The 15,667-nt window shown below is 37.7% G+C and overlaps 2 protein-coding genes across 9 annotated transcripts in view; both read right to left on the reverse strand.

The window, feature by feature from the left end:
• Positions 1-1,855, reverse strand: part of LOC132105970 (E3 SUMO-protein ligase PIAS1-like) — a 45,172-nt gene extending 43,317 nt beyond the window's left edge. Inside the window, exon 1 of the mRNA XM_059511558.1 lies at positions 1,758-1,855. Coding sequence (XP_059367541.1) covers positions 1,758-1,781 — 24 coding nt within the window. The 5' untranslated portion in view covers positions 1,782-1,855. The remainder of the gene's footprint in view (positions 1-1,757) is intronic.
• A 4,305-nt stretch (positions 1,856-6,160) lies between these two features.
• Positions 6,161-11,834, reverse strand: LOC132105999 (SKI family transcriptional corepressor 1 homolog-B-like). 8 transcript variants are annotated; one of them, XM_059511584.1, is made up of 8 exons: positions 10,012-11,834; positions 9,304-9,385; positions 8,965-9,057; positions 8,769-8,837; positions 8,166-8,240; positions 7,992-8,066; positions 7,750-7,815; positions 6,161-7,442 (listed from the first exon to the last, which is right to left on the reverse strand). In XM_059511584.1, exons 1-8 carry the CDS (start codon positions 11,689-11,691, stop codon positions 7,345-7,347), a joined length of 2,238 nt encoding a protein of 745 aa, XP_059367567.1. In that variant the 5' UTR covers positions 11,692-11,834; the 3' UTR covers positions 6,161-7,344. The 8 variants fall into 8 exon arrangements, 7 of the variants coding, with proteins under 7 accessions (XP_059367567.1, XP_059367591.1, XP_059367608.1 ...); XR_009424019.1 differs by having other exon boundaries at positions 7,364-7,442; positions 7,992-8,055; XM_059511608.1 differs by lacking the exon at positions 8,769-8,837.
• Between the last annotated feature and the right edge of the window lie 3,833 nt (positions 11,835-15,667).

Here is a 15,667-nt window from a genome sequence, read left to right on the forward strand (position 1 = left end):
CTTGATGATTCACTTTTAAGCTTCTGGAACTCATTACTAAACAGTAGGCTCTGTTTTAATCAGGGGTGTTTCTAGCCTTTCTTCAGTACAGGGGCCTCCATCAAAAAAAGTGTTTTAAAAAATTTAGCACTGAGCACAGCACTGAGATTCCCGTGAAAATAAGCAAGAAGTCGACATGCATAGAGTCAACAGAGTTTACCAAGAACACAGTCTTCACACCACAAGCCCCTGAGCCCTTGAACTGATGCATATCAGTCCAGTAAGCAACTTCCTCTCTTATCCACCCTACACACATCCTTTTGCCAATCTGTTATTCCAAGCAAAAGTAACATTTTGTACAGTTGTTGATTACTGCCTTTAAAGTAACTATTAAATATTTCTGCAAGCAAAGTGAACAGAGGTGGTGTAAAATATCAGGTTAGCTGCCAAATCTAATTATGGCTTTGAATGTTCTCTCTGCACTGGTGGACCTGCCAAAGACACAGATCAAGGGCAAACAATATATCTATTTGAAAGAAATGAGTAATAAATGCAAAACAGGAACAGAGGACTAAATCTTTTTTAAATTTTTTTTTTTATGGATAGCAAAAAGCAAGATGAAACCTTGAATGGGAATAAATAAAAGAGTGCTTCGCACAAATCAAAAAAGCAGAGACACTTAAAACTGTATGAACTTCTTTCAGTGTGCCGTCAACTCTCGATCATGATACAGAGGCTTTCAGTTTCCATAGACACAAAAAAAAATTAAAAAGCCTTATCAGACATGCACAGTTTGAAGAAGAAGAAAAAAACACATCTTAAAACACATTGTTGATCAGCTTTCCATTCGTATTATGAGCTCACAGACCCTATTAACGGAAATTCAGCAACATCAGAACATCACAGCCATTTAACACCTGTCATTAACACACTAAATTAAACTTAAAGGGTTTAGTTTACACAAAAATTAATTTTGGTCCAAAACTATGACTGTATTGTCTCTGTGAAACACAAAAGATCCAACATGACAGCTTCAGCCACCATTCACTTTCAAATGGTGACTAAGGCTGTCATTCTTCCTTTTCACACAAGTTTTTTAAATTTTGGGTGAACTAACAGTTTAACTAACAGCAATCTAATTTTTACAATAGTCTATTATTATTATTACTATTATTTTAAGAACATGAAGGATGTCCAATGATATTAAATAATTAATATGACGAATTTAAATATTCCATCGGTATCTAAGTTATGTCATCTGCCTGAAGTTTGGTTATTATCTGCAATAATCCGTTTTTATTTCGGTGCTGAAATCTGAGTGGCGGTGCTCGTGCACTTCCACTCACTTGATTGACAGCTCGTCAACAGCGCTCGCGCCCCGCACGCGAAGCGATGGAGCTTTCTCCTGAATCGACTACATCACACATTAACCATCAAAATACACACATGCGGTCTGCTAAAAGCGTGTTTTAAAACAGCCAGAGTCTGAGCCTTTTCTACAGACGCTCTTCCGTGAGTTTTTCGGGAGAACGAGTTAAAGTTAGTGATTCCCCTGAGCTGCTCAGACAGCTCCCTCTACATCAACAATAACACGCTGGGAGCTTTCTACAACACCTCCACTGCAAAACCATCTCTCATGCAACTTTAGACACAAGAACAGAGGTTAAATGCATTAAAACGGCATCTTAATACAGCAGGTAAGTAGTACACGTACTTCTAACGGTACAATAAGATCTGCCTGCACACTACGCGACTGGAAATTGAGCGCAGCGTTTTACCTTTAGTTCCGCACTCTCCGCCATCTTGTGACTGCTAGCGCAGGCGTGACGTCGTCGGGTCACGTGGTGTACACGCGCAGCTCGTTGCCTGCGTAACCGTTCACACGTTTTTCAAACAGTGGGGTCCGAGATGTGGCTCTAGGTTTTTGCGTGGGAAAGCGGTATGTTGTGGAAAAGTTAATATGCTTACTACTCCGAAAAACTGGGGCATCACTAGAGATTCAGGGATAGGAAGGCTAAGCTTGTTTTAGGGCGTCTGAGCGAACTTCCTCAGGATTTTTAAAGGGCCCTGAAGCTCATTCATTTTTTTTTTAGTATGACAATAGGTTTAAAATATATTACCATTATAAAATTTTTAGTCGGAATTAACTAAAAGTATTCAGTCTAAAAGTAGCAGCTTTGTTAGACACTCATCTCCAACACACACACACACACACATATATATATATATATATATATATATATTGTTGGGGGGGGACAATAAACATAACATTTCTCACGAGCAAGTTTTGAAGGGGACACCAATAAAACAGGCAAAATTGTACTTAAGAATATGGGTACAGAGAGGAAAGCCTTACTATTGCATGGAGACCGTTCCATTATCCTTCTCAAAGTTTCTTTCTGGTTCAATGAAAAAGCTGACTAAATTGACGAAAACATTCTTCAAAACAATTTTTTTTTTGCAATGTTTTTGAAGTTGTTTACACAATCAAGCCACCAAAATACAATGGAATTTGAACTTAACTTCAACTTTTATTTATTTGTATAGCACATTTAATAGCAATGTTGTTGCTTCACAGTTATAATTAAAACATGCATATATAAAAACATTTGCCATGCCTAGCAAAATGAAGGCATACACACTCTTAGACATACACCCTCGCACAACTGTATAGTGAGATCGGTATAGACGTGAAAGACGGGGAAAAACAAAAAATAATAATTTATTACGTCAATGACTGATTTGTTGAAAAAGTGGATTAATTCAGTTAGGAAACACCTCCTCAGTGTGTTTCTCAAAGACGCAATTAGTGCTGTTACTGCTGTAGCTTAGTTTTCAACTTTTTTCGTTGGTGAAATAGAGCTAAAACAGGCAATATGGTGCCTAAAATGCACTTAATATTAACTTCTTGTTTATTCAATTTTTATAAAAATCTAAATCGCATTTGTTATGCTAATATCTGGAGAACAACTGCACTTTTAGTATGATGTTATATTAGATTAACTATATTAAATGAAATAAACCGACCAGTGGCGGCTCGTGAATTTTAAAATAGAGCAGGCAAACTAATTGTATTGGTCTGGGGATCCCTGCCAATTGTTATTATTATTATTATTTGCTTAACCACTTTAAAATGGTTTGTTGGCAGCTTTTAGTCAGAAACCGTAAAGAAAATATATTCAATATCGCTACTCATTATAAATACTTGGTAAATTATCAGCCCAGCCGCTCCGGGAGACGTTCAAATCATATACTGTATAAAAACAGGTTCAAACTAATAGCATCTAATTTATGTCTCTATGATGGTTGGTTGATATTCCAGAAGGGAGGCTAGCATCCTCTATGATGTTACTTTTCTCAGCACTCCTCAGCGCTGAAAGTGAACACTCGATGCTGATTGGTTCCCCTGGCCTCCCCCTCCCCTTCTCTTTCACTTAGCAGTTTTAATTACATCAGCAGATTCGCCACATTCGCGATAGAAAAGCGGAGCTTTCGTGCAATGGTATTACAACTGTGAAATTACAAACAAAATTATCTACATTCTGAGACATGAACTGAAATGAATAGTGAATTTTATTAACATTAAATTTTCCTCATTTTCACCTCAAAATTTGGGGAAAATGTGCCTCCCCTGCCTCACCCGACGAGCCGCCACTGAAACCGACATAGTGAACGCGGGAAAATCTAAATGCGCACCCGCACTAGTCTAATCTAACTTACGAGACTTGTATATGCGTACACTATGGGTGTGTGTAAGACGTTATTAAACAAGCTAGGTAAACGCCTGTATAAAACGCCTGTTATAATCGCTAACAGCGCAGACTACATCGTTGACAAAAGTAAATTGGTACACAATAATATTTTTTTGGACACGACTTATTAATGCCTCAGCATCATCTATATTAAAGAGAAAATAATCACGTCATCCGATGTTTAATGTGAATAAAGTAAGCTTGACTTATGGACTTCCACAACTACTGAAACACGTTGTTTTCTCGCACCGGACTGTGTGTGTGTGTCGGTGGTGGTGACAGGCAGTGTACCAAAGCACTGTGAGGCAAAGCAGGGGGAACTCGAGATGTTTAAAACTTTTTTTGTTGTTGCTCAGTTTGCATTTGTATTGTTTTACTACTTACACAATTAGTATAACTATATATCATTATATTGCAATACACATATTTCAATTATATTTTAGGGGGGGACAACCCTCACGACCACCGACATCCAGACCTTGGGGGACCTGCGGAAGCAGTGGACTGAGTCTGGAGTAGAAACATCCAGAGCCAGGAAATGGGCTACAGAGAAGCAGCACTGGACTGTTGCTCAGTGGTCCAAAGTACTTTTTTCGGATGAAAGCAAATTTTGCATGTCATTCGGAAATCAAGGTGCCAGAGTCTGGAGGAAGACTGGGGAGAAGGAAATGCGAAAATGCCTGAAGTCCAGTGTCAAGTACCCACAGTCAGTGATGGTCTGGGGTGCCATGTCAGCTGCTGGTGTTGGTCCACTGTGTTTTATCAAGGGCAGGGTCAATGCAGCTAGTTATCAGGAGATTTTGGAGCACTTCATGCTTCCATCTGCTGAAAAGCTTTATGGAGATGAAGATTTCGTTTTTCAGCACGACCTGGCACCTGCTTACAGTGCCAAAACCACTGGTAAATGGTTTTCTGACCATGGTATTACTGTGCTCAATTGGCCTGCCAACTCTCCTGACCTGAACCCCATAGAGAATCTGTGGGATATTGTGAAGAGAAAGTTTAGAGATGCAAGACCCAACACTCTGGATGAGCTCAAGGCCGCTATCGAAGCATCCTGGGCCTCCATAACACCTCAGCAGTGCCACAGGCTGATTGCCTCCATGCCACGCCGCATTGAAGCAGTCATTTCTGCAAAAGGATTCCTGACCAAGTATTGAGTGCATAACTGAACATAATTATTTGAAAGTTGACTTTTTTTTTGTATTAAAAACACTTTTCTTTTATTGGTCGGATGAAATATGCTAATTTTTTGAAATAGGAATTTTGGGTTTTCATGAGATGTATGCCAAAATCATCAGTATTAAAACAATAAAAGACCTGAAATATTTCAGTTGGTGTGCAATGAATCTAAAATAAATGAAAGTTTAATTTTTATCATTACATTATGGAAAATAATGAACTTTATCACAATATGCTAATTTTTTGAGAAGGACCTGTGTATATATATATATATATATATATATATATATATATATATATATATCCAAATAAATAAGTTAAAGCGCACTCTATCCAGATCCTTTCAACACCAACAAAAGGAACAGAATGGCTGTAGTATCCAAGGTGCCTGGGTTTTATTTTAAATTAAGCAGACATGCAGGTAAATCATTGACCGTTTTACTTGTCTTGCTGCTGAAAACATTGAGGAAAAATATTTTTTATAGATTTTTTTTACTGAATTTCCAGATCTCATACAGAGATGTCTGGCATAAGTAAATCCAGAGCATGCACAAGTCAGTTTGCCCAGATAAAATAAATAAGTGTAAAATGTCATAGTTTTACCTAACAAAGTTACTCAAAAAAACATAGAGTAATAAATACCTTTGTAATAAACCACACAAAATACAGTACCTTAACAGGTGCATGGTTAAATTATGAGCATATAGTGGAAATATTCATAAGGTTCACAAGTCAAACTTCAAACAGATCAATAAGAAACAAATGTTGGGTTTAGTTTTTTATTATTTTTAAATAGTATATTTGCAGAAATAAATCACAAATAGGCCTACAAACTGTGTTCTTATATTCTAAAGATTGCCTTGAAAAGCTTTACATTTATGTTGTGTTCTCTAGTTATTTATAATAATTTTTGTTCTGTATGTTTATAAAAGGTTTATTATTGTTGTTATTATTATTATTATTTTATAATCAATAATCAATCTGTAATTATAGATCATTTGTATCGTTGAATAAGCAATGTGCAATGTCTGTTTTCACCACTAGATGGAAGTGTTGTATTTCTCAACAGAAATAGATCCGATACTCTTTTTTGGGTTAGTGCGTTTATAATGCACTTTAAACAAAAGAAAATAAAAACTAAAACTACTGAGCACGTTTGCAGTGTTTGCAGAAATAGACTAATAAATATAGTCCTATATTTAAAAAAAAAAAAAAAAAAGCTGTAATGTGGGGAAAGGCAATTTTCACGAGAAAACATTACAGTTTAATATATCTTTTTATCTTTCTGTAGGGTAGCTTACGTAACCCGGGCGTTAGCCTATTATCCCGCAAATGTTTTTCCAGGCATGAATACCAGGTGAGGTCAATACAGTTTCTGGAATTTGGTGGCCTAAAATAGACTATTTCATTTAATCTGTGATGATTAAAAAGTACACTCTCAGAAATAAAGGTAGTCTACAACAGCTGTCACTGAGGATGTACCTTTTCAAAAGGTAGATATTTGTACCTAAATGGTAACTTAAAGATGCATATTAGTATTTAAAGTGTACATATAGGTACAAAAGTGTACCTTTTGAAAAGTTTCCACCCCAGTGACAGTTTTTGTACCTTTATTTCTGAGAGTGTAACAAAAGTGTGTTTGAAACACAGTGTGGAGATATTTTGGATTTATGAGTCAATACTTGTGGCTTTAACTGAACTTTTATTGAAGAATGAGACAAGAGATAAAAATTTGTTTGAAAAACGAGAGAAAGAGAGAGACTCCAGATGTCTTATGACATTTCATTTGAGCACTTTCATGTGGCATAACAACTTTAGTCTTATTCTCAATTGTTTATTTTGGAAATATGGAAAAGTGCTTGTTCAAACTTGGGTTTGTTTTACACTAATATGAAGTACAGCTGATTTTCAATCATTTTTGTGTTGATTAATTTTGGATAGATAAGTCTGAAATGCAGCTCATTTAAAGTGCTTAAAATAGACAATACACAATTAATTTGGGATAGCACATCAGTGAATTCATTTAGAGTAAAACAAATACATGTAAAAACACATAAATAATAATAATCAATAATTCCAGTTTAGGAAATTTCACATCATATTGTTCATTGCACATTGCCACATCTTATGTAGGCTATTTGTATTGATTTTTAAAAAAAAATCAGCTTATTTACACGAGTAACAGCATAATTATTAGAATGTTTCTTGTCATCCTCTGGTTTCTTTTACTGTTTTCATAAAGTCATCCTTCATCCACAGTGGCATGTTCAAATGCCAGTGAATAGCCTACTTGGGATGGATAGTGATTCAGCAGTCCTCAGGCCTCAGTGATCGCTGTGCATAACTTGAACCTCTCAAACAGAGTGTAAGTGGAGAATTCCTTTGGGGGAGGTTTACAGATGTCACTGGGATCCTGGGATGCAGCTTTAAGTTAAGGTGGTAAGAGGGGTGGCTTGAATGTGCAGGTCCCTGTGCAGTGGCGTGGAGTGAGCATTTTGCAGGAGAAATGGTGAAGAGCGTCGTGAGCTTCTAGGGAAAAGTTTGATTTAGATCCATGAAACACAGCACAATGGAAATCTACAGCTAAACCTACAGATTTTTTTAAAATACTGAATCATGCTACTTTGTCCAAATATGTCACAATGACATGACTCACAGTATGATGTATGTCTAATGCTTGAAGATTAGAAAGTGCATGAAGATTTGATCAAACTTTTATTTTTATGTACTTTTTAAGTACATTAATAAAAAAGAAAAAGTAGCACTTGCATATTTCTTTTGTAATTCTTTTAAAATAATGTAACAAAAAAAGTTGATGGTTATGTTTTTAAATTACCTTTAAGCTTCTGCTGAATTGCATAACGAGCCTTTCTCTCCTGATCCAACTCGTTACACAATGTGTCTAAATAAAATAAAAATAAAAATAAATTAATCATTTGGGGTGGATCATAAACATTAAATGTTTTTAGATTTCCTGAGAACTAATATCATATATATATATGTCTGTATGAAAGTATGCAAGTGTTACTTTTTCTAAACTCTCCTTTATTCTTTTGACTAGTGCAAAATATGTATTACCTCGTACAATCTGCAGCTGCTGGACCATCTCCTCTCGATAAGACAGTTCCCTCTTCATTTGATCCTGAAAATTATCTTTTAGAGTCAACACGTATTATATTACCTTAAGTAATAAATAGAAGAAATGATATAGCAAATTAAAGCATGATGTGAATATATGCATCTCTTAATTACCTTTCAAACTTTGAAATTCCCGTTCCAGTTTTTTTCTTAGCTCCACTTGCTCCAAGAGCTGCTTTTGTAGCTCCTCTGTGGAAACCGACAGAAATAACACCATTTACCATATCACTGTGACTTTTAATCATCACACATATCCCAATAGCTTCTTTTGGAGAAAATGATTCCCAGTTTTTTTAATCATGTATTTTCATCCTCTGTTTGGTTTTCCTGTCTAATAGCGCTATTTAGGTTACTAAGGCTAAACACACGGTCCCCGTGTTCTCAAGCATGACATTGCAAAATAATTAGGACAGTTGCCTGAGGGGTGTGTGGAAAACGAGCCTGGCAATGTGGATCGTCTGCAGTTCAAGGACGATTCTCAGTTAGCGATCACACGCATTTTTTAAATGCATAATGTGTGTAAAATGGACTGCACACAAAGAGCTATTTGCCTTAAAAACAGACATTGCCTGTTTTTAAACAATCTTAAAAGCCAGTTGGATGCCTCTATTTGTAATTTTTCACGTTATCTTGTGTATAATCTATCGTTTTAAAACCCCAACCCTAACAATGGAATAACACAGCTTAAATTTGTCCATAAAATATCTAAATAATTACCTTTCGCCATATTCTCGATGTCTTTCTCGAAATTAAATCTGTTATCAGTACTTCTAAATGTAGCGTCGCCTGCCACAAAATAAAGAAGAAATAGACTATAGGCTATTACACTGAATTTTAAAGATGATTTCTTTTGTATAAATATATCATGTTTAAACACTCACACAGACAGGACAGTGATTTTATGGCTACTCACTTGGGTTCTCTGTGCAAACGCTTGTTTGATCCGAGCAGGATTTTTGTGATTCACACTCGTCGTCAGAAGGGCTGTTGTTTGAGATGTGTGAATCTAAAGAGAAATAGTCTTGTTAGCAGGCCACTTATTCAGAGTGCATAATTAAACATAATTTATTATAGAATCGACGAAATCAAAGCTGGTAAAATTATAAAGGCTATATCATATGCTCTATACTATAGCCTACTAATGAATTATACATTGGGGGAACTTTTCCCAGTCATCTCAATAGCAAAACTAGTTTACCCGAGTTTACCCTTTTTTTTCTTCTTCTTCTTCTTGTTTCTGTAACTGTCTTACCGTTTGTTTCAGGTGCGCAGCGAGGAGGTTTGGTGGCCAATGTTCTCTGAAGAGATGCTCCCTCCTTTTCATGTGAGTACACCTGCAAAAATTAACCAAGCTTTTAAAAAATAAATGCAACCCCAATTACGCATCATTTTCTTCAGACAACAGACTGCGTTTAAACTCTTCTAACGATCTACGAATATTTGGCAACATCACGCCAAATTGCTCGTATTACAAGGTAAATTCGGTCAGATGGACTGACAAAGAGAATCATTTGCACACTATCCACAGGGGAGCCCTTACCACAAAGCACCAATAGCCCGCGGGAGACGGCAGAAATGACCATTCACTCTAAACATTTAATTTACTATAATTACGCGCCGCTGGGTTCTTTTAATTTATATCGTTCTACGTTAATGAATAGAATTATCTGTATCCATAACTACATAAATTGTTCACAAATAGAAAACTATGAATGTGGAGTCCATAGGCTCATAATTATGCATCATTACTCTATTCATTACATTACATTAAAGACTGCTATACAAGTGCTATTCTGGAAAAATTTACTGCTTTTATTCAGTATGCCATTTTGTTAACTCAAAATAATTTTAGGCTACTTTTACTTGTAATTATATGTAGCTATTTATTTTATGTTTTAATACTTGATATTGATTTCGAATGGTTTCAGTGCCATTGAACATGACAGTTTGTGTGACTCACTTCGTAAGCAATGGCATCCTTTTTCTTTGCCACCTCCTTGTTCTGCTTCTGATCAGTATCTATCTGGTCATCGTCCGGCTGCGGCGTTTGACTGTTTTCCCTCACGGGACTTTGTCGATCATCCACGGAAAGTTGTATAGACTCCTCATCCTCCGGGATTCTGTGAGACTCCACGTCGACATCTGGATCTTCCCCGCTGTCCTCACACGGAGAGGCCGATCTGTAGCTGGAGCTCTCACTCACAAAATCTGGCGACAAATGGCCAGGATGAGTTCCGCTGTACGCGTCCCTGTTCCCGTAAAGTTTAGCTATGCTCTCTGCGTCTTTAACGACAGGTCTGAACGCAGAAATATAGCTCAGTTTTCTGTGGGTGCTGGGTTGACCCTCACTTGACCTGGCCTCGTCCCCAGACTTGTCCTCGTCGTTCCTGAGGGACTGCGAACTGGAGCAGCGCTCGCTGTCAAACAGACTGTCTCTAGGTGTGTTTCCTCCCCGCTCACTTTCTGACAGGTCTGTCTCTGTGTGCCGGCCACCCATGAGCTCCGTGTGTAGTTTTGATTGTGCTGGTTGATAGGATGAGAGCGGCAGGCTTCCCGCAGTAGGCCAAAACATGGGGAACGATGGATAGATACCGTCCTTTGCACCGGGCCAAAACACACCAGGTACACTGGTCTTATTTTGCTCACCAACTCCATCATCCTTCTTTTGACACAGTCCAAATGCTGGTAAACTATATGGATGCGGGAAGATGGGTGGTGGGATCTTCTGAAGCATGCCGAAACTCTTACTAGGCACGGGGATGACCGGGTAGTTACGCACGCTGCTGGTTAAGCTGAGGTTCCCACGGTCGTCGTCGCAGCGCAAAGTTTTGTGTGGAATATCAGGGGAAGCGGTCTGCGTGATGTTTCTGGAGGCCTGCGGTTTAAGCTGGGAGGACATTTCTGATCCATGCCCTGGCATTGCCCGTTTCCGGCTCCCGCCGTTGAACATGGCCTTGACGTCCTCCCACGCGTGACAAATGTCATCAGACAAGCTTTTGTCAGCGAGTTTTAGATGGCGTCTCCATGAATTGAAATTGGCCGCGTCCGGCTGTGTGTATTTAGACTCAGGTGTGCGGTGCGAATGAAATATAAATTTGTTGGGCGAAAAATACATATTGCAGTAGGTGCACTTGATGCATTTTGCCCTGGAGCTGTTGTACCTCGCAGGTATGAAGCTTCCTCGGCTGCCCCAGGCGCACTCGTGGGAAACATCGAATGCAAAATTCTCGGGTAATTTCGGAGGGTTGTGGGCACCGAGGAAGGATTTGCAGAGGCGCTCGGCCTCGCGTTTGGTGATCATGCCACAGCGGCGCGAAGAGATGGGCATTGCCCCCGCGCGCCTCAGGATCTCCAGCTGCACCGGTGTGCACTGCACACACGTAATCCCAAGCGCCACGCGTCTGTTGTGGATTTCGTTGTAGCTGTAGTTCTTCAATAAAGTGTTGGAAATCTGCGCCAAACACAGTCTCTCCTGACCGTCGATGACCAAAGAGACGATGGGCACTCCGTACAGCACAGTCTCACTCACTTGATTTGGCTTCAGCGAGCTGCTGCTGGAGAAAGGCTGCAGTTCTTGCTTTGAGGTGGGGGAAGAGCAAACATCTCGTCCCGTAGAAAGCTGACTGGGTATCGACTCCATTCCTGGAAGTGTGTGGAGAAATGTAAAATTACACTTCAATTCAAGAATTCAAGAACAACTTTTGAGATATGATGTGGAATTATTAATGTGTGTGTAAGCGTTATCCTAATACAAACACATTTTTATTATAATAATTACTACTATTTTTGTTACTGTTTTTATTATGAATGTATTATTAGTTTTTAATATAAGTCTACAACAGTATCTAAAAAACGCAAAGTAAAAAAGACAGTAGCCTATTTGCTATAGCTACTATTTTGTCTGTCACATTTGTATTTTCTTTAATCCTCGATATAATTACTTTTCCAAGATAAGACATTATATTTAAAAATAACAGTTTTTACAATAATTTGAATAATCATTTTAGCATTGTATTAAAGACTTTACTGTTAGTAATTTTAGTTAAAACTTTACATTTTAAATGACAGCTTTATGCCTGCTAAATAATATTTGAAATGAATATCTCGCTTTTTAGGTTGAGAATATTTCCGGCTCTAACTCTATCTTTAAAAGCTCGCACTCTCTGACCTGAGAGCCTGCATCATTGCTTAATGTCTCTAAATCGGCTCAGAAGCCGGAGCGATTACTTAAAGGCCTCTTATACGGCTCTAATACGCAAAGGGGCAGAAGGGAAGAATATTTTAGCTACTCCAATGAGCTTAACAACAAGGAAAAGAAGCAGTAAGCCGCTTTCTGTGTAATTACACAGCCTATGTTGTTCGACTTTGATCTGTTAATAAAAGTCTTATTTATAATTAAAACATTGCGCAAGGATCTGTTATATTTTAGTCCTACACATATATTCGTTTGCTGGATGTATCCGTAATTCTTACAGTTTTAACGATGCACAATTAGGCTATTCTATAGATTTGTCATATTGTTTTGTATCAAGTTAGGTCTGTATCAAGTTAAACAATTCTATTTCCTAATAACGGATCTGCGTATTTTAAAACACTACAGACTGGCCTTTCTTTCTTCTTCAGACTTTCCTAAACATTTTTACTAAAAATAATTTTGGCAATATCAAGCGCGCTAATTTAAAAAAATACATACGCTGATTATTCTTTGATCAACTTGTAAATATAAAAAGAAACCTACCTTTTTATCAGGAAACGAAGTCGGATGAGCGAGTGTGTTTGCGTCAAATTAACAGGCCTAAAACAAGGACTAAACGTCCGTCTGTGCGTGATGAGAACTGCAAGACTAGATAAAGACTCTCCTCTTAGAACAGCTTTAGAGTTTCCATCCCACTCAGCTCTCGTGCGTGGTGACGGGAGCGCGAGCCGAGTGACCACATGGCAGTCCCGGAGCTCGTGCCTTCTTAATAGGTTGTGCGCGATCTGCTTCAAGAGAGGGGACGCCAGAAAGAATAAGAAGGCACACCCACTGAGATCAAATCCGATTCTGGTATTAACCGTTTGCTTCCACTACTCCAAAACAAAGATCACTGCCAATTTATAATTGAGCTGCTTCTACTGCTGCTGTTCTACAGACAGACAGACAGACATACAGACAGACAGACAGACAGACAGACAGACAGACAGACAGACAGACAGACAGACAGATAGATAGATAGATAGATAGATAGATAGATAGATAGATAGATAGATAGATAGATAGATAGATAGATAGATAGATAGATAGATAGATAGATAGATAGATAGATAGATAGATAGATAGATAGATAGATAGATAGATAGATAGATAGATAGATAGATAGAGATAGATAGTAAATCATAAAATCAAATAAAGACAAAGATCCCATGAAATGCAGGGCACTAGTGCAGCTTTAGCGCTTTGTCCGATTGCGCATGAATAAAGGGGTTATAGAGAGATGAAGAAATGAACAACGGTAAATTTAGAGGATTTTGTTATTTCCCCCCTCTGATATCGCGTACACTTGCGTCTTATTGTTGTTGGACTAATAAATTTCCCATGAATTTTAGAACTCAATAATGTTCATGTCTGAGTGACACGTTGAGAACCAAACATTATATCATTATGGATTTGCATTGAACATTTCCTCCAGGCTATAGTGTCCGCAGGCCATGCAGTCTAAACTGCTATTAGGCTCGTGGTCATCGCATTTTACGTCACATGTCTCCCAGTGACTGATGCACATTTGTTAAACACACCAGGCAGTGAGATCGGCTAGTGTGTACAAACAGTGATATATCAGAGCAATGGACTGAGGTAAGTGGTGCAACCTTATATGACCGTTTTAACTATTTAAAACATGATAAATGCCCTCCAGTTAACCCCACTAAGTCTTGACGTAAATATATCAATATTGAACCGGGCAGAGTTGTGCTGTCCTCTCCAACATTCGACAGCGGATAACATGTCATTCTCAGAAATGTTTTGGCAATGTGTGCAGCAGGCGTCACCAGTCACGCGCTTCAGTGCCCGCGTCTCCCACTTAGGAGGGTTTGCAAAGACAGACGTTGGTTAAAAAAATCAACGTAGTCTGTGTTAAACAACTGATATAGGCCTATTCACCTATTATTGTTGTTAAAAAAATTCCCGATCCATTTAATTATCCCAGCCTGCGTCTATATTTTAGGCTATTACCTTCCGTCATTCGTTGAGGTGTCAGGGCTGTGTAAAGACAGACCTGATTAAACGGTAGTTAATTATATAAAATGTTAACAGTTACCCGGAATTAATTAGTTAATAATGTCCAAAAAATGCCTTAGAGGGATGGTTCTTCTTGGCAGAGCGATTACCTCAGAACTGCCTTCGAGCTAAACTGTGTTTTGCGTTGAGTGAACTTAGACATATGGATAGGTTGTATTATTGGCTGTCTGACACAAGTAGACTAAACGGATGCGTTTTTATTATAAACTATTACAAAATGTTTGAGCGAAAAAGAAACAAATAAATAAATAAATAAATAAATAAATTTTAAAGCATACAGTCAGCTTATATCGTCAGAGTTGAAAACAAATGGGAAAGTTTTCAAATCTGTCAAGCGATGCTCAGCTGACCAAGGGGCCAGCGGCTTAACCTAATTCAATATTAATAGGAAGGGACACTTTAACCAGATCTGCCTGCTCGTGTCTCCTTTCACAACCAAGAAGCTTCGTTCTGGCCCAACAATAATTACAATTTTATTCTGTAATTATTCCTTTCTTGTTAATTATTTAGAGATCAGACTCAATGCAGCATTGTTAGTGTTTATGGCGGGGAGAGAGGGGCTCACATGTCCTACAAGACTGGATCATCCCACGAACAGATACAGGCCACCCTGCCATCATTTAGTCAGACCTTTGAGAGGAATATCCCTTGTAATGCACGTCCATTTATCACCTCAAAATACTGAAACCACTCCTAACAAAAAATGTTTTTATAGTCATTTAATGTTTGGATATATGATGTTATTAATAAAAATTAATACATTAATAAAACGTTAATATAAAATTAATATTTAGACTATTTTTATTACCGACAAGGTTGCTTTGTGTTAAGCCTATTGTGCTCAGTAACCTCTCTGACATGCTATTAAATAATCAATGATTGTTTTTACATAACGGTTGAATCAATACGATAAATATTGTGTTTCAGGACGACATATGCCATTATTGGCTCATTAATATACAAGCTATTCTATTACACGAGCATGAGTAAACTAATTAAAGAAACTTTATATAGGCCAGTTGCTGAGTAAAGAAAGCCTTTTCATATAGCCCATTGCACAGTTCTTTTGCATTACATTATGATTAAAACGTACTTAAAATATTAGCTGTGCACAGTTTTGCTAATGTGCTGAGATTATGTATAAATATATGAAGTAAATTGAGTAAAATAAAGGCTCTCCCTTTATTTATTTTTTCTGTCAGTATGGTGACAAAGTGTTCGGACAACAGAATAGACAAAAAAAAATGTAGTGAATATAATTTGTAATAAAGAGTTTAAAAAAAGGTAGGAAGAATGCATTCTATTCAGAGAACGCACTAACAAGTTCAGATAACAACTA

Source organism: Carassius carassius, chromosome 2 (assembly GCF_963082965.1).
Source record: "Carassius carassius chromosome 2, fCarCar2.1, whole genome shotgun sequence".
NCBI classification, from domain to species: Eukaryota; Metazoa; Chordata; class Actinopteri; order Cypriniformes; family Cyprinidae; genus Carassius; species Carassius carassius.